Source organism: Merops nubicus, unplaced genomic scaffold (assembly GCF_000691845.1).
Source record: "Merops nubicus isolate BGI_N331 unplaced genomic scaffold, ASM69184v1 scaffold22721, whole genome shotgun sequence".
Taxonomy (NCBI): domain Eukaryota; kingdom Metazoa; phylum Chordata; class Aves; order Coraciiformes; family Meropidae; genus Merops; species Merops nubicus.
Genome location: NW_008587924.1, coordinates 1551 through 24855, shown reverse-complemented (window position 1 = coordinate 24855; position 23305 = coordinate 1551). Strand labels below are relative to the sequence as shown.

Below are 23305 nucleotides of genomic sequence, written 5' to 3'. Positions count from 1 at the left end.
GGAAAAGACAGCCACAGCAAGATGTACCTCTCCAAAACTGAATGAGTTATTCCAAGTATTAAATTACATATTTAATAAAATCTTACCTAATCTACAAATTTTTAGAATATATAGAGTGCTAAATTTCCAAATATAAACGTCCAAATTTTGACTCTTCACTCAGACGGAACTTATACAGAACTGCAATCATATATAGATATGCATCTAAACATTTTTTTAACTAACTTGTTTGAACTTGAGCTTACCAGTGTCCATCTGCCAGACGTACACAGAGCCATCTGAACAGCCCACCACCAGGTAGTCGTCGGAAGGCCTCCATTTGATCACCTGAATGGGGAAGAGGTGACGGGATGCCAGCATGATGCATTTCTTCTCCCGCAGGCTCAGAAGCCCCACGGAGTGATCACTGGCAACAGAGCAAATGCAGTGCTGGACTCTTGCCTAACAAAAGAAAAAAAAATTAAAAGAAATCTTAATCATGATGCAGAGATTTTGAACTTACAATGTCTTCTTCACCAGACCCAGCATGGTGATCAACAACCTGTTTTATAAACAGAAAGCAGGTATGTAAGCCTATGGCTAAACTCACTGAGGTCACTAGAAACAGAAGAAATTCTCCTGATTCCAACCTCTTGCACATCAAAAAGAGCAAAGGGGCATTAGAACCTGTTTTGCTGAGCGAAAAAGAGATCACAGTTTTCAAGTAAATTCATGTAATTTTGTCCACTAAATTCTATCAACTCCTTCACATTACAAGAGGCAAAACTGCCTCTAAAAGCCACAGCATAACTGTTGGGGAATGTTTGCCCTTCATGTTCACCAGCACCTCCAGGGGCAAGGCTGCTTCTATGCCATGCAAATCATCTCCCACTGCTAATGCTGCACACCATAAAATGCTAAATGTTCCCCCAGCTAGCTAGGCTTTAATATGCAGTTTTTCCACTATTTTTAATCCTTTATGTAGCCGAAACACAACGTGAATAAACCCTGGGTTAACAGAACAATGAAGCATCTGCCAGTCAGACAATGGGTCAGTGCTGCCTCTCCAGCACCTCCTGTGACACTCCCATTCTCAAGGAGGATTTGAGGAGCTGCACCATTTATGGAAAGTGTGAGACAGGTTATCAGACGTATTATGTAAAACTTACACTACAGTTTTCTGGTGGAACTAGAAGCTGTGTAATTTCTCCACCATGTACACAGAAGATATGTTTCATCTCTCCAGAAAATATATCCCATATGATGACTGAGAAATCCACACCACCTGAGATCAAATACCTTTGATCATAACGAGAAGAAACCTGATGAGGGTACAGTAAACATGTAATTTTGTTTCGATGGCCTCGGAGAGTCCGGTGAGGTGGCCAACCTGAGAAGTTGGGTAAGGGGTGAAAGGGGGAAAAGAAAAAATGAAAAAAGAGAAGAGAAATATGGAATTCAGTAGGACAACTAACAAACAAAAACACTGTTCTTGATGAAAAAACTCCAGACATACTGCAATTTTTAACAGAAGTTCTTACAAAATTAGCGCTGTCTTGTTTTTTTTAAAGTGTTTATAATTTTTTTGGTGGACATGGGCTCAGTAAATCTTTAACTGAAGTAATTCAGTTGTCTTAAAAGACTCCTCCTACCTAAAAATTCCCAGAAAAAAAAAAGGAAAATAAATTTAAAATGCCACATAGATGGGAAAGAATAAATTCCTTTTCTAATCACACATGGATTTATCCAAGGTTACAACCCCAAGGACTGGTACCAGAACTGCCCAATCTTACCCTGCCCTGGCCACAACAGCAGCATGCAAGTCTGCAGCGTTATGAGTTTGGTGCTTGTGCAGAAGAGGTTTTGGATGCCAAAAAACAGGCCTCAGATTGCTTTTTAGATGGCAAATCAGACAAAACAGGCTGAGCAATTTAAATACCAGAACGAAATTTTCTATGCAACACCTGCAGCATATGGTTGAACTTTCAGCCTCTAGGTGATTACAGTCTCTAGCAACCACAGCAAACCTCACACAGAACTCACATGGGCACCTCAGCATTTTTAGGAGGGTAAGATTCACCAACACTTTTTTGTGGAATAATGTACCAACTTTGAGGCAAGCCAACTTCACATTAAAAAAAAAATAATTTTTGTATAAAGTTATATAAAGTAGATCAGTTATCCAAAGGAAACAGTAGAACCAACAGCCTTGTATATAACTGACAAGCTCACAGGTATATTTACAGAAAAATATTTATATGGCTCTTTCATTTATCAATATTTGTAAAAATGAAAATCTAAATATTTGTTCTGCAACTGTGATCACAAAAGTAAAAAAGTAACATTATCTGGAACCAAAATACACGACAGCAGGGCAAGGTATAACACTCAGCTAACTAGAGCACACACGGAGGAATTCTCTGTCAGATGTGCTGCTTTCCCAAGGAGCTCTCCCCAGGCGCAGCGGCAGCCCAGCTGAAGGCAGTGCCAGAACCATCCTCAAAGAGACAGGAGGGCTCTGGGTCTGTGTCCCTCCCCGTCCTTGGCTTTGCTATTGCACCTCAAAAGCCCAGGAGAAATATCCAAAGCTTTCCAGGGAAGGGACACCTCCAGAACTGATGCAAGCTGGCAAGTTAATTTATTTCTCAGGTTTCTCACTCCATAGCAGAATATCGGAATTGTTAAGGAAAAAGTTCAGAGAATCACAGAATGGTTTAGGTTGGAAAAGAACTTTAAGATCATGAGCCCAACCACTCCCCCAGCACTGCCAGGTCCCCACTGCCCCGTGTCCCTCACACCACATCTCCACGGCCTGGAAACGCCTCCAGGGGTGGGGACTCCACCACTGCCCTGTGCAGTCTGGCACAGCCCTGGACAACCCTCAAGGGGAAGAAATTGTTCCTCAGGTCCAACCTAAACCTCCCCTGGTGCCACCCATGGCCATTTCCTCTTATCCTATCACTGGTTCCTTGGGAGCAGAGCCTGACCCCCACCTGGCTCCAGGCTCCTGTCAGGAGCTGTGCAGAGCCAGAAGGTCTCCCCTGAGCCTCCTTTGCTCCAGGCTCAGCACCACCAGGTCCTCATCACACTTGGGCTCTAGACCCTTCTTCAGCTTCGTTGCCCTTCTCTGGAGCTGGCTCCAGCACCTTGATGCCCTCCTTGTACCAAGGTGAATTCTGCCTGCAAAGTGACTTAACTCCCACTCTGGAACGAGCCCTCGGGTGCGTGGCCCTGCCCGCCCAGCATGCCCGCGGGAGCCGCGGCACTTCCCGGCCTGAGGCACGTCCCCTCCTGAGCCACCCACACGCTCCTCCCGAGCCACATACCCTCCCGAGCCACCCACGTGCCCCTCTGAGGCACGTACCCCTCCTGAGCATGTGCTCTCCCTGCAGCAGCTGCACGATGGCCGTCTGGGTGGCCGGCACAATGACGATGCTGCCGTCCTCGCGGCCGCAGACCAGGCGCCCGTGCGCGGGGATGTACACGCTGGCCGTGACCTTGAGGGGCTCCTTCAGGTTTGGTATTAGGCTCAGTTGGTCTATAATCCCAGCAGGACGAGGGGTAAGTTTATCAAAGGCTTCCTGGAGAGATATTGAAGTGGTTGTTTGCAGTCCTGTTTAAAAAGAAGGAAAGAAAAAAAAAAAAAGGAAAGGGTGAGTCAGGAGAAGGCTTTGAAAAAGTAAAAATCAAGAATGGAAATACAGAACACTTTTCTAAAAAGATCTCAAAGTTTAAGTACATCTCATTACCACACTTGGAACACAGTAAAAGGTACATCCTGGAGATTAGTTTGCTCCCTACCCGAGTGGAGCTACAGCAACACGTGGAACCAATGCGCGTGAGAGATGGAGAAGTGTGTGATTCAAGCTACAAGAGGCAGTTACACAGGCAGGCAGCAACGACCACAGCTAGGATTTGGAATCAAGCAGTGAAAACTGAATTTACTCTGAATATTTTTCAGGTATTAGGATTTTGATCATATATGAGAAAACTAAGTTGTGTAACTCATAAGAAGCACGCAATTAAGAAAAAAAAACAATTTAACGGATCTGTAGGAAAAGCAGCAGTGTGTTATCCAGCAACCAAACACACAGAGATGCCCACTAAAAGGCCTGGCAACAAGCCTGTGAACTCAGTGTACCTTTTGCACTGTCTTGTTGTTCAAGAGTATCAGGCACACTCCAAATGCACAGTTTCCCTGAAGAGTCTCCTTGGATTAAAAGCTTATAGGAAAATTCCCTGTGCCCACAGAAGAATCGAGTAACTGGAGGACATATTAGTAGCTGTTAAAAAAACAAAAAAAACAAACAACAACTTCAAAACACAGGCCAAGCATGTGCTAACCTCAATACTTACTTTCCCCACTGTCCATTTTAAAAGCAGGACAAAAAGTAGCTCCTTTATGCTTTACCTTCCTTACAAGAGAAAGAATAACTACAAAAATATGAATCAGAAGAAATCGTGGTTAGTTACAGAAGTCATCACAGGTTTAGGGGAGAGGAAAATAAGATTTTTATATATATTTGGCTTTGTTCTAAATATATTCATATTTAGAATATTTTATATCTGTCTGTGTGTTCTCTGAAGCTGTTAACATCCCAACTGCAATGGTGAGCTGAAGTTACACTACTTAATAAGGAACATGTTCCACAACAGAAGCAAAATGTTTTCATATTGACTACCAACATAAAGGAAAAATACCACCAAACAAATACATTAATTTTTTTCTTGTCCAAATTTGGCAACGGATTAAATAGTTAAGATGAAAAAAAAGGATCTCTACCATAGTCTTGTAATAACAGCATTTGTAAATCAGTTACCTCATAGTGCAGTTATAAGTACTAGACATATACAGCAACCTTAGGTATATTAGTTCATAGCAGATACAGTGCACAGCAGAAGACAAAAATGAAGTATAGCTCAGAGAGGACTTGGGCCTACAAGACTTGTTTTTCTTTACTTTGCAAGGACTCCAGCTTTCAAATTCAATGCTGTGATTCTAAAGGCTCTTCTCTTGCTCAGTTATCACCTAATCACCGTGCACTTCCCAGCCTGGTTTGTAGCTCTCCAGGCACTGACAAATGATAAACTCCTAGTATATCACAGCTGAAGAGTCACTCGGTCAGAGACAAATCTCTGCACTCATCTGAAAATCAACAAGAATCAAACCAAACTGCAGGGAAACTGCCCCTGTTTACTTTCTCTGGGAAAAGAAGAAATCCCAGAGGTCTGCTTTGAAAGCAAAGGACTGGTCACGGTGTTAGGCAAGTTTCAACCCCATAAAAAAGAAAGGCACTCCATAAAAGAAACCCCCCAAACCCAAGTTTTACCTGTTTCTCTGCTCTGTCCAGCACACTGTACAATAAAGGTGGAATAACATTTTCTACTGCTTTCCCCACGTCTCTGCGAAACGAATCACTAGCTGGTAGGCAGCTGGGTTTAAGAACAAAGGGAAAGGAATAAAATTCCTTGTGTTACCAGAGTGATCACCACTTCACTAGCTAACTCAACAGCACTAAACAAAAGCAACCATCAAGCCACTAAACGTTCCACTTTTTAATTGTTAATAAAGTGCATAGCAGATGATTACTCTGTTTTACTGTAGAGGGTATGCTTCATGAATTAACTGCTCCAAATGTGTCCAGCCCAGTTCCCACACACACACTTGGAACTGAAGGACACCTGGCATAAGGGCTGCTTTGCACTTCAACACATCTGGCCTCAGACTCAAGACCAAACGACCCCAAACACAAGGATTGCTCTGACAAATCACAGAGATCTGCTCACATCCATATGCTCTGAACACAGAAGAGGGTGAGAAAGGAATTCTCACCTGATTTATGGAGGAATAGTCAAGGATTACCAAGATAAAACTTCATCTCTACCCAAAGCAAAGAGGGGTTTCCATGTCATGAAGATGTTGGAAGATAAGATTTTTATTTTCTTTTTGTCATTCTGCATTTATTTAACCTCTCTGATACCTAATTTTAAGTTCATTTTATATTTTCACATTGATGTGCACAAACTCAGCTGCTCATGCCTTCCCTTAATGTGCTGAAGGGGTACTCTGCTACCACAGCACAATCATCATTTACATTCTACTCCACAGAGCAACACCTTATTTCTTCCTTATTTGGACCTGGTTAAGGAAATATTTAAATCATATTTCAATTGGTTACACTTGTTTAACAACAAAGTGCACCTATTCCCATCACACAGCTCCATTAGAACGTGAAAAAGAGTTAGTATAGTATCAGAAATAGTGAAGCAACCTCATGTGAGGCAATCTAAATCACTGAGTGTGGCTTCAACAGGACACATTTCGGGGACACCACTTGCCCATATGCTCCTGGGATACTGGTTTCTGCAACAGCCAAATGGTTTTATAAAAAAAGCCAAAGCCACTCAGCATTTTTTCAAAGCTGGTCTTGTTCTTTTCTCAAGAAATAAAGAAAGAAATGGAGTATTGCTGTTGATTACCTGGCTGGTAATTTATATATGAAACTTTGGCCATCTTCAGTCCATACAATCACTTTGTCAGCTGACACAAAGTCACCACCAGTCCAGGTCAGACCGTTCTCACTAGGGACTGAACATAAGAGGGAATAATCTCCGGCATCGAAAACCTGGCAAGAAACAGCCCGTTGTCAGTATCCAATTACAGATTAAAATGCCCAGACAGCAGCTAATTTGGGTTTCAACAGATACATTAAAGGGACTTAGAGCCTCTTGGTCTAAATGCCTGCCTGCAGTGCCATCAGCTGCCCTTACCCGCCAGTACTTGGAGCACACCACCAGCAGCGACCGCTGCGTGAACGCGCAGAAGGAGATGCTCTGACAGTTCTGGCAATAAATAGGCTTCGACTCCTCTTCATACACTGGTGTTGTGTCCTAAAAAACACACCAAAGCCAATGTTAACTGCATTTTATTTAAAACTATCCGTCTGAAATTAAACAGAGCTGTACTAGCTTCTGTAATGACAGTTCTGGCAATAAATAGGCTTCGACTCCTCTTCATACACTGGTGTTGTGTCCTAAAAAACAACACACCAAAGCCAACGTTAACTGCATTTTATTTAAAACTATCTGTCTGAAATTAAACAGAGCTGTACTATCTTCTGTAATCACATCTTCCAAAAAAGGTGTTTCTTGGTAGTTTTAAACTCACTCAATTCATGAGCAAATGAGAAACCTGAGTCACGTTCCTGTAAGTTTTAACTGAAATCAACACCATGGTTTAGTCTGGTGCTCCTGTGGGTATACTGTATCCTGCACACCAACTTTCCTCTCATGAAGACTCAAGTTTGCACTGTCACAAGAGCAGCAAACACACAAAAAAGCAGAACTGTGCAAGTGACAGGTAAGAAACCGGCTTGCAAAGACAGACAAAAACAACCCCATGAGGAGGAGATCACTTCTCTGTGAAGTCACTGCTGGCCACACTCTTCTGAGTGAGCCTAGCACTACCACAGTGTGGGCTCTTACCTGTGTGGCCAGACACCCTCCGCTGGGTCCAAGTATCTGCCCCACCTACCACCCTGGTGCCACGCTGTGAGTCACCTGGGCCCACCTCCCAGCAACACCTCCTCCTCTGGTTGTACTGAGGGTGGTCACTGCTAACCTGTCCAGAGTTGACACACCCAAAGCCCCTGGGCTCATCCTCACTTTGACTGACTGTCAGACTGGGATACCTTGAAGGAAGGAGGGGCAGCCATGCCATTCACTCATCACCAGAAGATTCCAGCTCTGTTACAAAAACCTGGCTGCAACAACAGAAGGCTGCAGATAACCTGCAGTGAGTAGAAGGACCTGTCTGCAGGGCCCATCCCTTTAACTGACTTCACAGGGCTCTTCACTTCCATGAAATACATCCTTATCAAGACAGGGCAGGGAAGGTCAGGACAGCCAGACAGTTAAGGCATAGTAGAAACTCAGATGTCCTAGATCACAACACCTTATTCTGTTACAGATCTGTGGCAATATTTCAGGAAAATCCTGTCTTATTTCCTCAACTTCAGGATGGAGAATAAGCATTCTGTGCTACACAGGAAGCATTTAAGTGCTCAGACAGTGTGACAGTGACCAGGATCTGAAACTGAGAGTCTCTGTGCAGCCCAGCACACAGATGGAAAACAGATAACAGGAAAATACCCAGCTGATTTTTTTTTCTTCCTCAAATTGAACTTAGGAACACGACAGAGACCATGTGATGGAGTTTCATAAGACGCCAGATGGCCAACTTCTAAGGAAAAACCAAACACTTGTGGCAGTTCTTATCCTGTGACTCCTCACAAGCAGCTCTGCAGGAGCATGTGGTATCCTCTGCCCCCACTGAAGCCAAACAAACTCCCCAGCTGGGCAGATTGGCAGTGCCCATTCAGTACCACCACTGTGAGGGACTCCTCACACCCTGTCAGCTGAAACTAGGCAGCCCTAGCTCACATCTCACTCTTCCTCTGTTCCCCACATGCCAAACAGACCAGACTGTGAGCAGCTCCTGTTTAGTTATCTCCTTGTGCTTGTTTCTTTCACAACAGCCAGTGTTGTTCACTGCTCACAGCTGCTTTCTTTAAGTGTAACTGTTGGATGTGATGTTGGTTAAACATTGCTAGCTGCATGTCAAAGGTTTCCAGAAAACACTTTGAGAGCAAACATAATTTCATCAAGTGTGAAACCACCAGACAAACCTCCCTGGACCACCACCTCTGTCCCTGCTGGGGTCAAAAGCAGGGGATTCCATTACATTGGCCTTCCAGGCTAATGCAGACTCTGTTGCTTTTGCATTATAAAGTTCTCAGAAATAAACAAGTTAATTAAAAAAATAGTCAATTCATATAAGTTTATTTTTGCATAGTTGCTAAGCCTCTACAATAAAGCATATCTTTTATGAGAGGTCTCTGTGAGCAGTTGATTTGCCAAAGGTCTACAAGGCACACAGGAAATCTCCTTTCACACTTTTATCCATTAGTACACACAAGGGCAGGAACTGCCAAATAACAGAGCCATGCATATTATCCCTGATAATGAATATCCCCAAAAACTGTATTCTTTGCTCAGCAAACCCTTCAGGCTTCTCTACGTCTCACTCCTTATCTTCCTCAAAGAAAGGACTACATTTAATAATAAAATGTAATATTAAATAAAACTTAATAGTTATACTTTAAAAAGATTTCATTATAGTTTCATTAAGTACAGCTATTCTAAGAGCATGAGAAATGCAGCTGGAGAACTTAAGCCTAAAAAGAAGTAGTATTGTGATAATGCCACTTCTGTAATGCCATCACTCTGTTAAGACACACACTCCCTGTGCAATACAGGGCAAGCTTTAACTCAGACTGATTTCTACTCTGTACTACAGAGAGTAACCACGTATTTATTAGCTGAGGGGGATGATGCTAATGAGTACTCACACTGCACGCTCTTGGATATAAGAGTTGGCGTGTGCTGAATGAAGTTATGTACACAGTACACTTTAGGAAATTAAACATTACTTGTAACAATCTTACTAAATTCCCTTTGGAACTTGAAACTCCTGTGCAATGTAGCATGAGATGACTCCAGGAAAGAACAGGAATTTTAAAGGGGAAAAAAATCAAAAGGAAAATAATTGTACATTAACAAGAATATTTGTACATTAGTGCAAATCATATAGTACAAATAAAGATTTGTAGAAATTGGAGATTATATTACTTTTAATTTTAAAATAAGTTATTTGAATCATAGGTGAGAAAGACACGGGGTCCTGCTGGTTACCTGAAGAATCAGTAAAGCAAAATTAAGGAAGCTGATTTTCGAATGGCAAAGAGGAAAAAAAACCTTGATGTGATTAGTAGCTGGAAGAAGAGGAAACACCATTAATAGAAGTTCTCCCTTCATCACAACAGGAAACATCATTAATTCAGAAGCCTTTGTTTACCTGCACACGACTAACTTCAGAGGTTATTATCCATACTTTCAGGATGCCAGTCACCGAAACTGCTACAACAGTATCCTCTGGGGAAAAACAAAGAGGCAGCTGATAAGTATGAGGACGTCCTCATTTTGTTGCACACTTATGCATATCTGAGTACAAAAATATACCAAGAGTACCTCAACATTACAAGTTTATCAAAACATTCCTGAAGTGTTTGCTTCAAAATCAAATGTTTCTCCGCAAAGCAGCGTTCCAGCAGCACGTGCACAGGCACAGACCCTGCCGTGGTGTGTTTACCCCTCTCAGACAACACTCCAGGCTCCAATTAAATGGGGGGGAGGCAAGTCACAGGTCTTTCTTCTATTGCTGTCAGACATTGTGGGTTGTCCCACCACTCCCTCTTCCTGGGAGAGATTTGGGGAGATTTCTGGCTTACACCCAGCTGCCCCGACACTGAAGTTCAAAGGGAACCTGAGGGTCCCTAGAGAGCATCTCTGCAAGATTACTCCATTAGAGTTAACACCTTCACAAAACTATCAAGTGCCTGTCAAACTTCCTAGACACTCCTGTTTCCACCAGGTAAGACTGGTCTAAGACCAAAATCCACGGGGTTACTTCTTTGTTGTAATATAAAAACAATTACAAGACAAGAAATTAAATTTAAGGCAACACCAGGAAACACATAATCCCTGAGTTCACTTCCAGTTGCTCCAGCAGCTTCGATGTGGTGGGGTTAGGAACTGAGCTTTCCCTCCCCAGGACCTGGGGAACACTGTTTACAAGTGCTGTCAGCCTTAACCCAAGATAAAAGTCTCTCCTTTTGTCAGAAACCTCCTTCCCAGTGTTCCCCAAACCTCTTAGGAACTATGGTCCCCACAAGAGGACAACCTGAACAAGATCCCTGCAGGAATTTAAAGCCCAGCAAATTAACAGGATCTAGCAGGGCAACAAAAACGTGCAGACAGGGCTCGCTTCAGAGCACGTCAGCCCATGCACCTCTGAGCACAAGCCTACCCACACCTCTCCACCACACTGACTGCCATCATCCCTTCCAGAAGTTCCTCCCCCTACAGTCTTCAGGTTTTTAATCCTTTTGTGTAACTTAATCAGCACATTCCTTAAACACATTTCCTACAATAATAGGTTTGAAAATGTTATGGCAGTTTATAAAGCTACTAACAAGAAGAAATACTCATAGGATGTCTCTGTCTTGTAAAAAATGCCAATAAATAGCTAGGAAAGGATAGTGCTGGCTGGATGTCACCCAAGATCACAAGTAGTAACATTCTAGTTCTTTTCCAGGTTCTTGAAAAAGTTGAAAATGGTGTTCTCCCAAACAGGAGGCAAAGCCATAATAAAAGCAACAAAAGTAATTACCTTGGGTTCTGTTGGACCGAATGATAGTCATGGAGCTGATCCAGTCAGGAGATATCTTTGATAATAAAGAATAAAGAACTTCAAGGCTGGTAGCATCCACAACAAGAATTTCTGGATAATGTCCATGGCATAATAGCCTCCCCTCACACTGAGTCCCAACTGTAAACTGATAGAACTAGAAGGACACAGACAAAATACAGAAATTATGCTCAATGAGACACATTAGCTGCTTTAATCTTACTCAAAACCATAATTTCATAAATATTTTCTAATGCCTGTGTGTTTCAAAATGACTACTCTGCACTTTTCACAGAGGCCCCCCCTTTTTCCCACGGCCTTCCCAAGGGATTCCTTGCTCTGGACACCACAGAAGCCTGTCCCAGCCTTCCCAGCTAGGATCATGCACACACCCTCACCCCTCTGGCAGTACTCCTCTAAAAAACCTTCTCACTTCCCTCCTTTCTTTCCAGAAATACTTTTCAAATGCTGAAGCACAGCACTTATTTCCAGCTCTAGGGCATTTGATGACACAGGGTAAATTATTCAGGAGGTCCTGAAGTATGCATATAATGCTATTACTAAGCTTAAAAAGAACCAAAGCAGCCTTGTTCTGATACTAATCTATAGTTATCCATGCTTTGCAATACAGAACAGGACCTCTACCAGACACTAACCTGTATGCCTGTATGTGTACAGGCTAGTTTAGTAAACTCTATGCATCTCCCATCATTCACGTCCCATAGACACATCTCCCTGAAATATAAAAGGCAGATTAAAACTACTTGTAAAACACTTCAGTCTTTCAAGAGTCTAAAAATCATTTACATTAGGAGAAACATCACCTTCTCAGCCATTTGTTAGCAACTATATGAACTACATTTAGGTAAAATTCAGCCTGAGGCAGAGGATGGAAAGGTGGGGCAGGAATAACATCTGTGAGTTATGAATGACAAAACCAGTAACTTATCAAATTTGGTAACTTTTCAAAAAATTGGCCCAAAATCTAGGCTAAAATACAAGTGTAGAAAGTATGTTTTATTGAAAAGTTAGAGTACAACTTCTTTCTTTAAATTATCTGACTGCAATGGCCATTAATGTCAATTGTGCAGAAACCCCCTTTTCCCCTTCCCTCTCTGAACAGTTACTTTGAGTCATAAATAAAACAGCTTCAAAAATAAAATGTACTGCTGACATATTTTTTCTTAAGGATAAAAATCAAACTCTGCAACAGAAATGTAAGTTATGTTTTAAAACTTGGAAATCTGTCACACGAGTGAGAAAGGCCATGCATGTGAAACAATCTGATGTCTCCTCTCCCCTCCACTTCCATGGGTTAGCAGACCTGCACATCAAGAACCCCTGAGGAAACTCACCCGCTCTCTGAGGCACTCACTATATACTGCTTTTCACTGGAAGCAGAGGCCTTTGATAAACAAGTAATTGAGGCTGTATGACCAAACAACAGAGCTCTGGGATTAATCTAGAATCAGGGAAACAGAATGTGAAGTAAAAATAAAATAAGCACTATTACCAGACTATACATATCCCAGATTTCCATTTTGTGCATTATATGAATGTGTTAATATACATACACACATACACATCTAATTAGCATATCAGCAGATACATAACCTTCTGTTATTACAGAATGCTGCTATAGTAGGTAAAAAAGCTTCTACCCAGTATTGAAATGCAAATTAATGGACAAAAAACGCATTGTGTCAAATCTATGCTATCAATATTTTTAAATCATAAGCTGAATTTGGCTCAATTTGAATGAAAAAAAAGTGTTGTACTGCAACAGTAGTTTCCCCACGTATCAAGTATTGTTCACAACCCCACATATTCCTAAATAACTTTATATATCTAAAGCCCATGCATAGATTAAAGATAAAAAAGAAAACTGCCCTTTGTCCTTCCTAGAAAGAACTAGTTGCTTTCTCTCATTCTATCTTTTTAAACATACCAGACATAAACATAATTTATAGGGGTAACTCACAGACATTGAGATTTTATTGAGACTTCTAGCTATTCAGTACACACTCTTCCTGAAACATGCCACTTTTTTTTTTTTTACTGTTTTGTTTGTTTGTGGGGTTTGTTTGTTTAAAAGAAAGGACTTTTTTTGCTATTCCATTCCAAGAGTTTACATCTCTCTACCAACGCCAACTATGAGATCATATTCCATGCAGACACCTGCAGATTTCAACTCAAAACAACTAATCACCAACCTTTACCTCTGCTACTAGCCTCTTTTCTTTCAGCTTTCATGTGGAAAAAAGAAACACATGAAGAAAATAATAACCTTTAAAAGTTCTCCAAGTACAGTCCTCTGATCCCTGGAATCTGTTTTCACAACACAATATTAAGTGGCTCAACTTGAGAGTAACTAGTTTAGTGCAGCTTGAGAAAAGGGGAAGTGATGACTTAGAGTCACTGCAGGAGCAGTAAAGTTCAAGAGCCAAATGTTCTCCCTGTGCTCGAGTCCTCAGGGCGGGCCTGTCAGCCCAGGCCCCGGGAGAGGAGGAAGGGCAAGTGAGCAGGGTGCAGGAGACCCAGGCAGATACCATATCCCAGAATACATCAATCACACCAGCACCCAGGCACTTCAAACAGCAGGATAATGGAGACTCCCGAGTCCAGGCTCACCTCTAAATCCAGAGAGAGGTCCCAGAGACAGATCTGCCCGTCGTGGCAGCCGGTGACGATGACGGAGGCGTCCTCCATGAGCAGCAGGGTGGATATGCAGTGGGTGGGGGCCCTGCGGCCCCACAGCACGATGGGCAGGACCAGGCTGTTCCCAGCCATCCTGCTCTCACACCTGCAATTCAACCCAGACAGGAAAGGGTAAGGATACTTATGTTGGAATACACACACCCTGCATTGGCTGAAATGAGAGGTGGGAAACATTTCCAATGCCATTCCTCAATTCAAACTCTCACTCTGGTAGTTCACATCCCCTCACACAGAGGCTGACTGAACACACAGCAGCTAATTAGAAACAGAAATAGCCTAATTAAAAAGACATGTTAGTTCTGAACCTTTCAGCTCCTGGTCTCTAAGTCTGAGTGGCAAATATTTCCCAAGTATCATCTCTCTACCACCACTGCTCATGATTTACTTCTACATCCTGCCTTCTTCTAGCAGGCACAGCCCCACACAAGGAAGAGCTGCTTAGACAGAACCATGGGAAAGGAATTCGAATGTGCAATACCAAAGGATGTGGTTTGAGGGGAAAAAACGGTATCAGCACTACCTGGCACTACAGAAAGCTGGGAAAGGAATAAACACAGCAAGCACAGGCTGATTCCTATGCTCTCTCCTTTCTCCAGCACTGCCAAGCATCGCGAGCTGCTTCCCAACCCAGACCTGAAGGGCTCTGGAGACTGCCACTTGAGAGGCAGGCATCTTATCCCTGTGACCCCTGCCCCATGGCACTGCAGGACTTAAAACATCTTTTCCCCTCCCCTCCTTTTTTTTTTATTTTTCTTTTTTAAGAGTCAATTTGTATTGATGAATAGAAAGCACCAACTGGCCAGCTACCACTGAAACCAAAGCCTGCTGAGGAGCTGCAGCAGCACTAGATGTGCTTATTTCATAGCTGAAGGTAGTTTCCATCACAATGATTTGCCTTACGAACAAGATCCTGTCCATGACCCAACAAGAAATAGATGCAACCTTCTCTTCCTTAGTACCTAAGGAATATACTGATGTAAATAACATGGAGAAAAATTTTCTTTGTGACTGGGAAGGAGAGAACAACAGACGTGTTTGAATCATCTCAGAGAGAAAGAAAACATCATAGCAACTCAAACTGCAGCAATAAAAAACAGTCAGGAGGATTAGCACAAGACTCAAACACCAAAACAAGCCACTGTTTTTGTTAGCAACACTCAGAGCTTGCCAACTACTTAAAAAATGGTTTGTCCTGTAGGGTGCTTGAATGAGAGTCTGCTTAAGTGAAACTCTAGTCTGGAACTGGGCAATGGTGAGTTTATATAAAGACATACTTAAGACCCACTCCAGTTACTATTACTCTCTCAGAAATAACCAAAACATGGTGTAACCATCAGGCAGAGAAGCCACGTGAAGACAGACTGACATTTTCTGTTGGTCTGGATTCAGGATTCAAATACAGCTGCAGAAGTCAGTCTGCTTTGCCACAGTTAAAGGCTGGAGTGATGGGAACGGTGCTGCTGGGAGCCCTGTGTGACAAATGAATGGGTGCACTGCTTGTACTAAGCGTTCCTCATGGACTGCCTTGTAGAGGTTTAGTTCTGCTCAACCCAGAGCAGAATTTCTGATCTAGAGGAATACAAACACATCTAACAGGCAGGATTTACTGCAGAAATATTTCTTTAAAATGCCTATTTTCCTGTCTTTCTGTAGATACAGATTCTCCTCACCCAAGCGATGCAGTCACACTTGCATTTGTTCACAGATCTGCAAGCCTGTTTTACAGCACTTTGGAAGATGTGGAACAAAAAAACCCCGAGTTACGACAGAGGCAAACCAAAGGTCATCCTGAACCCAGGGCAGGTTCACTACAGCTCCACATCCCCACTGTGACAGCCAGTGTCCCTCTGCGTCCCTGCGATACTGGCACCAGACAGCAGTGATGGTTGTAAGGAACTCCCCAGCAAACAAATGGGGTGGTGCTGACCCCACCACCCCACAGAACAATCAGAGGATGCAGAGCATGAGCTCCATATTTCCATGGAAACAGTGGGAATTTAATCAAATCATCTTCAGTTCCACTGAAAACTCCCACGCGAGGTTTAGTGTCTCCCATCTGAGCCAGACCCAGGTTTGACAGGAACACCAGCAGCTACAGGGATCCGGCCTGTGCCAACCACCAGCTTGATCCTTTGTTCTGGCAATGCCATGGCCATTCCCAGGGTGACTCCCACACTTAAACAGGTTTTCTGCAGCAGAAATACCATCTGCTTCAAAACTTTGGGGTTTACTTTACTACCAGAAGTTCAAAATGAATCATTTGTCTGTCATCTATACAAAAATTACAGTATAATTTCTACAACAAAGTCAAGTTTGATTAATTTTGACAAATGCTGCCTGCACTCCTAGTGCAACCAGTGTCTGCTGCCAGCAACACTGAACATGAGAATGAACATGGAAAAAAGGGGGAAGGGAAGACAGCAAGAGAGAATCATGAATAGCTTAGGCTTACAAGCTGTAGAATTGCTCACAGGACCAGCTGGGTGCAACGAGCCTCCAACTTCTGCAAAGTGAGAGATGTATTATGGTTTTGCACAAAATCCAGATCATAAAAAACAATTCCACTTACTCTGAAGTGCCATTTTATGGCAGCTCTTCTCTTGGACAATCTTTATTAACAACTACCTATTGTAATTCGAGTTGTTATTTAATGTGCAAGTGAAAAAAAGACCAACAAGCAAGCAGTTTATCTGCTGCAACATACTAAAAGCTACCTTGGAAGTGGCAGTTGTAAAACCTGCCTGTAAATGTAGTGTTAATTGTTATGCAATGGTAGATCAATTGTTCTGTCTGGGTGCTCACCATACAGAACCGTAAAATAATCAAAAATTTTTAAATATGGTGACCTTACTAAGAGCTACGATTCTAAAAATACTTGATTTAGAGTGAAATAACCATACAAGTATAGTGAAAAGCAAAAATAAACTGTTGAGTTGTAATTTTAAATAAAAGGCAATCATAACAACAAAATCACCAAACCAAAATAACTATTTGGCTCTTTTGCTACCTAATTTTTGTAATGAAATAAAACAGAAGACACACTAGGAAGTGTGGGGAGAGATGGAAATGTCTTTGCTTTTTATCTGCTAAAGCCCTTGAAGATCAGCCAAGGTACAACATCCTTCAAGTGTTCTTCCCTTGCTACCCTCGCCTGGAAACGCAGAACTGCCCAGATGAACCCAGAAAGCTGCCACAGCTAGTCCCCCCCAGGTACTGCACCCCAAGTGCTCCTCTCACCCCCCAGCTGAAGATACACTGGCCAGCAGTGACCTTGAAAGTACCTGTGTGACATGAGCACTCTTCCTGCAAGGTTCACTTCATGACACTAAATGGTATTTCATCACCAGTGCAATCTGTGCACTAAGTTTTAATAGGTAATAAAGCAATCCATCAATGATTTCAGAGCTGAGAAATCTAGGAGTAAAAATGCTGACAAGAAATGTAAAAACCTCTTCTCATTCCTTCCAACTACTCCGAGTTCAGGGGCCAGGCCACAGGATTTGCAGGGTTGTTTCAAGCTGCAAACGGCCATGCTTCTGACTAAATCCAGCAGCTCCCCTAGCAGGGCACAAAACTCTCTCTAGAAATTCTGCAGTCGGTTTAATGCTCTTCCAAACTATTTCTAAAAACTTTACAATCAACTCTACTACAAATCTAGAGTCAAACCGAGCTTTCACAAGGAACACAGAGGATACTACAACACACACAAGTACCAGCACGTGTAACTCACCTAACCTATTGTGTATTTCCCATGCAGGAACATGCAGGAGAAAGCACTGAAAACATTAACTGCAGGATACTTTCTAAAGCCTTAAAGACATTAATGCCTCAACACTTTTACCTAAGAGAAACAGAATTCTTACATTATTTCATATCAGCCTTTGGGAGAGAGAGAAAGAGAACAAAAAAGAAAAACTACCTCTTTCCTTCTAGTTTTTTACTATGGTACCGCAACACCTTCATTAGAAACTTCATTTTCAGGAAGTACCAGAAGCCCATTTTGACAGCTGCAGAATTTGCCCTGCAAAGCTCAGCCCTTCTCAGTCACTGGTGAACACCGAATACACCCCCTGCAAAAACCCAAACTCACTTATTGTCTGTGAACAATCAATAATTTTTTTACATCAGTGATGACAAACTACAGTAGCAAATAAGCACTGTACCATTGACAAACTGCAAAAAGCATGCAGCCAGCCATGGCTAATGAAATCCACCTTCCAGTTAGCTGTACCTTTCTAGAACAAGCTTTTTTGGCAGAAAAGGGAACTGGAACTTTGAACTGGAAATTGGAGGCGTCAAAATGAGCAGAACTCTTCTTGTGTAAAACCCCTCTGTCTTTACTGGGATTGTGAAGTTCTCTATTGCTTCCACAAGTGACAGAATCTCAGTTTCCTTCCTCCAAGCACACAGTAAAAGAATGAGTTGGTGTTGTTGCACATATATAGGGGTATAAGGAGAAAATTCTTTGGTGTGAGGGTGGCCAAGCCTGGAGCAGCTGCCCAGAGAGGCTGTGGAGTCTCCTGCTCTGGAGAGATCCCAAACCCACCTGGGTGTGACCCTGGGCACCCTGCTGTGGGTGAGCTGCTGGAGCAAGGGGTTGGATGACATGATCCCCAGAGGTTCCCTCCTACTCCCACCACGTTCAGATTCTGTATGCATGCATGTAGATACATGTATGTATAAAAGCATACGTGGAGTTTCTTCATTTTCAAATTCCCTTTCTCTCAGAGACAGCAAACACATAGATGCAGGGATGAGGGAAAAGGCCTTCCTGGGAAGACCTGACAAATACAGAGGGTCTCTTTTTCCTTTCCTGCCCGACAAGGAAGGATCTTTCCTCCCCCTCGTATTTGCTTTTTCACAGCTGAGAGTTGCAGTGTAAATCACAGCATCATTGTCGTTTGTGGTGCCATGAGGAGTCACTGCCACTCACGTCTCTGGACTCACAAAGCCTCTCTTCTTCAGCCCCCTTCCACAGCCCTGAGAGGCACCACTTTGCATTCCAAAGCTGTCCAGTCTCTCGCATTCCCTCTAGGTGAAGCTGGCTCTCCTGCTCATGGCCTACAGCAGGTAGCTCCTCCCTAAGCCATCTGCTGGCATCTGAGGACGTACCAGAACAGCCTGGAGGAGCAGGGCTGTTGCACCAGACGTGGTAACTATAAAATACAAAATAAAATGTTTATTTTTCCACTCAAACTACAGTATCTTAGGTGTCTGTTTTTCTGCTGCCATCTCTTCTCCTAGCCAGGGACACAGAACTACTCTGACAGCTCTCCAGCGGGTTGCTCCAACACGCCAGCGCCTCCTTGCAGCAGGACGCCCCAGCCCACGCTCAGCGTGCAGCCCAGCCTCACAACCCTCCCCTCCCCTCCTCACCCTACCCCTGGCTGTGAGGACACAGCTTCCCACCCATCAGGCAGCCCAGCTCCTCTCCTGCCGAGCCGCTGTCCAGCCTGGGTGCCACCTCAGGTGTGAGAATTGCCACTGTCCTCAGGAACCTCCCCCATCACCACAACCTCTCAGCTGCAGCGAGCAGCCTCCCAGCCATGGGAGCCACCCTCTGGTCCTATGCTTTTTTATTTTCCCCATCAAAAACAAGGCAAAAATGTCCTCATTTTTGAGGACAAAGTACCTCAGCCTGTTTCGTGCTTGTGGTATTAGGTCAAACATATGATCAAAATATAATACAGTCAGTTTCAGACACGTTATGCTCTTTGTATTTAAATGAGAGAGTGACTCTTTAGGTTAACCAGATGATCCCAAAAAACTAAAAATAATACACTCATCCAGTAGAAGACTCAAGTGACCCCTTCAAGAGCACTGCTTAAACCTGGTATTAAGGCAAATTTAATAATCTGGGATAAAATCCTATTTGAGTAAAGCTATTAAACTGACTTAAGTACAATATATTAAATACTGAATCAAAGACTCACAAACGTCTTTACCAGGCCATAGCCCTCTAAACATTAAGTGGCACTTTCAGGACTATTAAACCACAGTAAACTATTCACAGCTAACTCACTGAGCCGGATCACAATCGGAAAACAGTACAGCAGTGTCTGACAAAGGTATAAGGCAGATGGCACAGACCACGCTCAGGTGCACAGCAGGTCACCGCTCACTGTCACCAGGGGAGTGACCAGGCATGAGAGCCACAGGCAGGCAGGCAAAGCTCAGCCACGCAGTCAGAGAGCCTGCCAGCAAGTGTTGCTGTCACAGATTAAAAGCAGAGTCAGGTAATTTTCCTGGTTCCTTCCCTCATCTCTTATATAAAATAAACCCAACATGCAGCAAAGCAGAATAACGCCTAAAGAAACGGATTCTGCACACAGACCACAGCAGGACTCAAAGCCTTCACCAGACTGGTCATTACCTTCTGCCACGACTCACGCTTGGAAACCAGTCCCAGCATTTTAAGAAATGATTTCCATTCCTGTCCATCTGGTTTTTGCATCTACTTTGATCTTTCCGAGTGACCGCAACAAGACAGGCGATAAAATCCACAAGCCTTCCTCCCCCCTCAGGAATGGCATACAAACCATCCCTGAAACAGGATCATTGTGTTTGCCATGTCCTCAAGTCTTCCCACAACTTTCAGTCACGCTGAGAAGTGTTGAGACCTCATTCAGTCCTGTAAGCCTCAAGACAGTAACCCTCAACCAGCAGCCATAACAAAAGCTTTGCAGCCAGAAAAAGCACCTGAACACAACTGATTTATGGTAGGAGGCCCAGCAGCTATTAAGAGCAACTTTTCTCCTCTGCATTGCCCTGGGGCAATAAAAGCAGCTTCTTTTCACACCTGTCACTAGCACATGGCTGTAATTTTCTAGCTGGTTCTATTTCCATGTCCCGTGTGCAGAGAAAGAGCAACAGTTGAGGCCAGTCCAGCATCGGATGTGTATGCAGATTTCCCTGTCCTCAAACATTCCTGCAGGTGGATAGAGGAGTAAAGGCTTCAGGAGAAGTAGGGGTAATAGAAAACAAAGCTGAGGGAGAGGAAGGAAGAGTAGAACATGAGACTGGAGATGTCTTCAGGTGACATAACCAGAAGGTACGATTACCTCAGTCCTTCAGAACCGCAGAACTGCCTGCCCAGCTCCCTGGATCTGCTGCTGGCTTTCGGAGCTCAGACCTGGCAGACAGCAGCTCCCAAATTCCTCACCCTCTTACAGCGCTCGGCGCCAACAGCCCGCACACGCCAAACACCAGTAACACCAGTAACACTGCTAGAACGACAAAACCAGGGGAGTAACTTCAGTCCTGCCACCACAAAGCAGCCCAGCTGGGGTTCTGCTCACAGGCACCATCGACCAGCCTGCTGCTGAGCTGCTGCCTCCGGCTGGGCCGGGCGGGGTGGGAAGCGCTGCACACCCGAGGGCCACGGCTGCTCCGGGCTGGGGCGGATCCCAGCGGGGTCCCCCGCAGGGGACAGGGAACACCAGCTGCACAGACACCCAGCCTGGCTGCTGGAAGGCTCCAGGGCTTCCCTGTCCCAGTCTGTGCCGTGTCCCAGCCGGTTTCCCACGGGAGGGACACGAGGCACACCAGGAGAATGGCACATGCCTTTGGGGAAAGAAGGGAAGAGGTGAGCAAAGGCGCCTTTGTCTGAACAGAGCACAGCAAAAGCCAAGAGCAGCTTGTTCCAAACACTTTGATTAAAGCACACGCATATAAAGACTTAATCTCCAGATATGTGTGAAGACAAAAAGAGCCTGACAAAACCCCCATCTCTGAATCAAGTGTATACCACGCATGCTCTCGGCACGGACCGGCTCCAAAACGTGCTGTTGAAGGCTGCCAAGCAAACATCTGCTTTTAAATAAACGGAACTGCGCTTACGTTCAAACAAAGCCACTCAGAAAGGTTCAAAAAAAAATTCCTTTCCCTCTCAATGTTTACCACATGCTAATGCTATTTCTCTGTATTTCCAGCAGAATTGAAATGACATAATTATTGAGATTGCCACCAGTAAGTACAGAGATGGCTGCCATCCATGACATCAGGACAAACCTTCTAAGTGGATTGCATATTTCCAAGTGAACGCCAATTTTTATGCCTAGTATTTTCCATGCATACAGGATCTCCCATTCCAAAAGGCACTGGTTAAGCCTGGTAACACCCCCCTAAACCCATTTCCAAAGACAATCATGCACTTCTGGTAAAGGCTCATTTCTGCTACATCATGGCTTCCATGTGAATAATCCAGTGTGCTCTATAAAAATCTGATCATTTGAAGTTTCATTCCAAATAAACTTTTCCATTCAACACTTGGGGATGCAAAAGAAGGACTGAGCTAGGGAGAAGAAAATGAAGTACTTTACCCAGAGTTGCAGGCATCTTTTGCCATCAGAAAACACACATTTAGATAATCCTACCGTTCTTTAAACAGATGGTGAATAAATCAACAATTCTGCTATTCAACACAGTCAGTAAAGTTTGCAATGTCAATTAAACTCCAATTGTTTCTAAAGGTCTGTCAGTAATTCTCAGTCTCAGTAATTCTCAGTCTTTCAAAATTAGTTCTGAATCACTACAGAGGCATCAAAAAATGCAACATATTTTTGCTTTCTTAAACTATGATTAATCTAACAAACCAGGTTTGAATCACTGAACAGCCAAGGCTGCTGAGGAGATCACATCCCCCAGGCCCTCACAAAAGCCAGCTCAGCTAGAGCAGGTTGCCCCTGACCACATTCAGACAAGTTTTGGGTACCTCCAAGGATGGAGACTTGACAACCTTGCCCTGTGCAACCCGCTCCAGTGCCCAGCTACCCTCCACCAGCAGTGTGTGAGCCTGAGGGTTCCGTGGGGCTCTGCTGCTCCAGACCCAGGCTCCAGCAGCTCCCCCGTGAGGATCTCGGGGCAGTCTCCCTGCAGCCCAGACAAACAACACTGGCTGCTCTGCCTCATGCACCAAGCCAGTCATCGCCCGTGGGAGGCTGTCGGCTGTGCAAATCCCTGCAGCTCAGACATCTGAGGAAGCTTTTTAAAAGCCAATCTTTTTTCAGCAAAGAAATCCTCCATCTTTATTTTATTTTTTAGCTAAAAGAAATTCTGGACCACATCTGCAGGACAAAAAAAAAAAAAAACCAACTAGAAAACAATCTATCAGGTCAGGTCACACTGAGACACACAGCAAATCGTTATCATATCAGCTTGCATCTGACAAGCCCTGAACACAAAACTTTGAGAACAGTAACCACTCCTTTATACTTCATCCAATTAACAGCACGCCTTTTGGATTTGCAACTAGAGAAAGACTACTGCAACACTATGCTAAAAACTACTTCTAAAAGCTAT

The 23305-nt window shown here is 43.6% G+C and overlaps 1 protein-coding gene across 1 annotated transcript; it reads right to left on the bottom strand.

Moving 5' to 3' along the window:
* Positions 1 to 225: 225 nt before the first annotated feature.
* WDR7 (WD repeat domain 7) lies at positions 226 to 14077 on the bottom strand (the record flags this gene model as incomplete). Its single annotated transcript, XM_008949111.1, has 12 exons — positions 13919 to 14077; positions 12643 to 12749; positions 11944 to 12022; positions 11270 to 11444; positions 9896 to 9972; positions 6751 to 6870; positions 6460 to 6605; positions 5310 to 5412; positions 4121 to 4262; positions 3344 to 3592; positions 1149 to 1369; positions 226 to 441 (listed from the first exon to the last, which is right to left on the bottom strand). Coding segments are annotated over exons 1-12 (1794 nt in total), but the record flags the coding sequence as incomplete, so codon positions are not given.
* Between the last annotated feature and the right edge of the window lie 9228 nt (positions 14078 to 23305).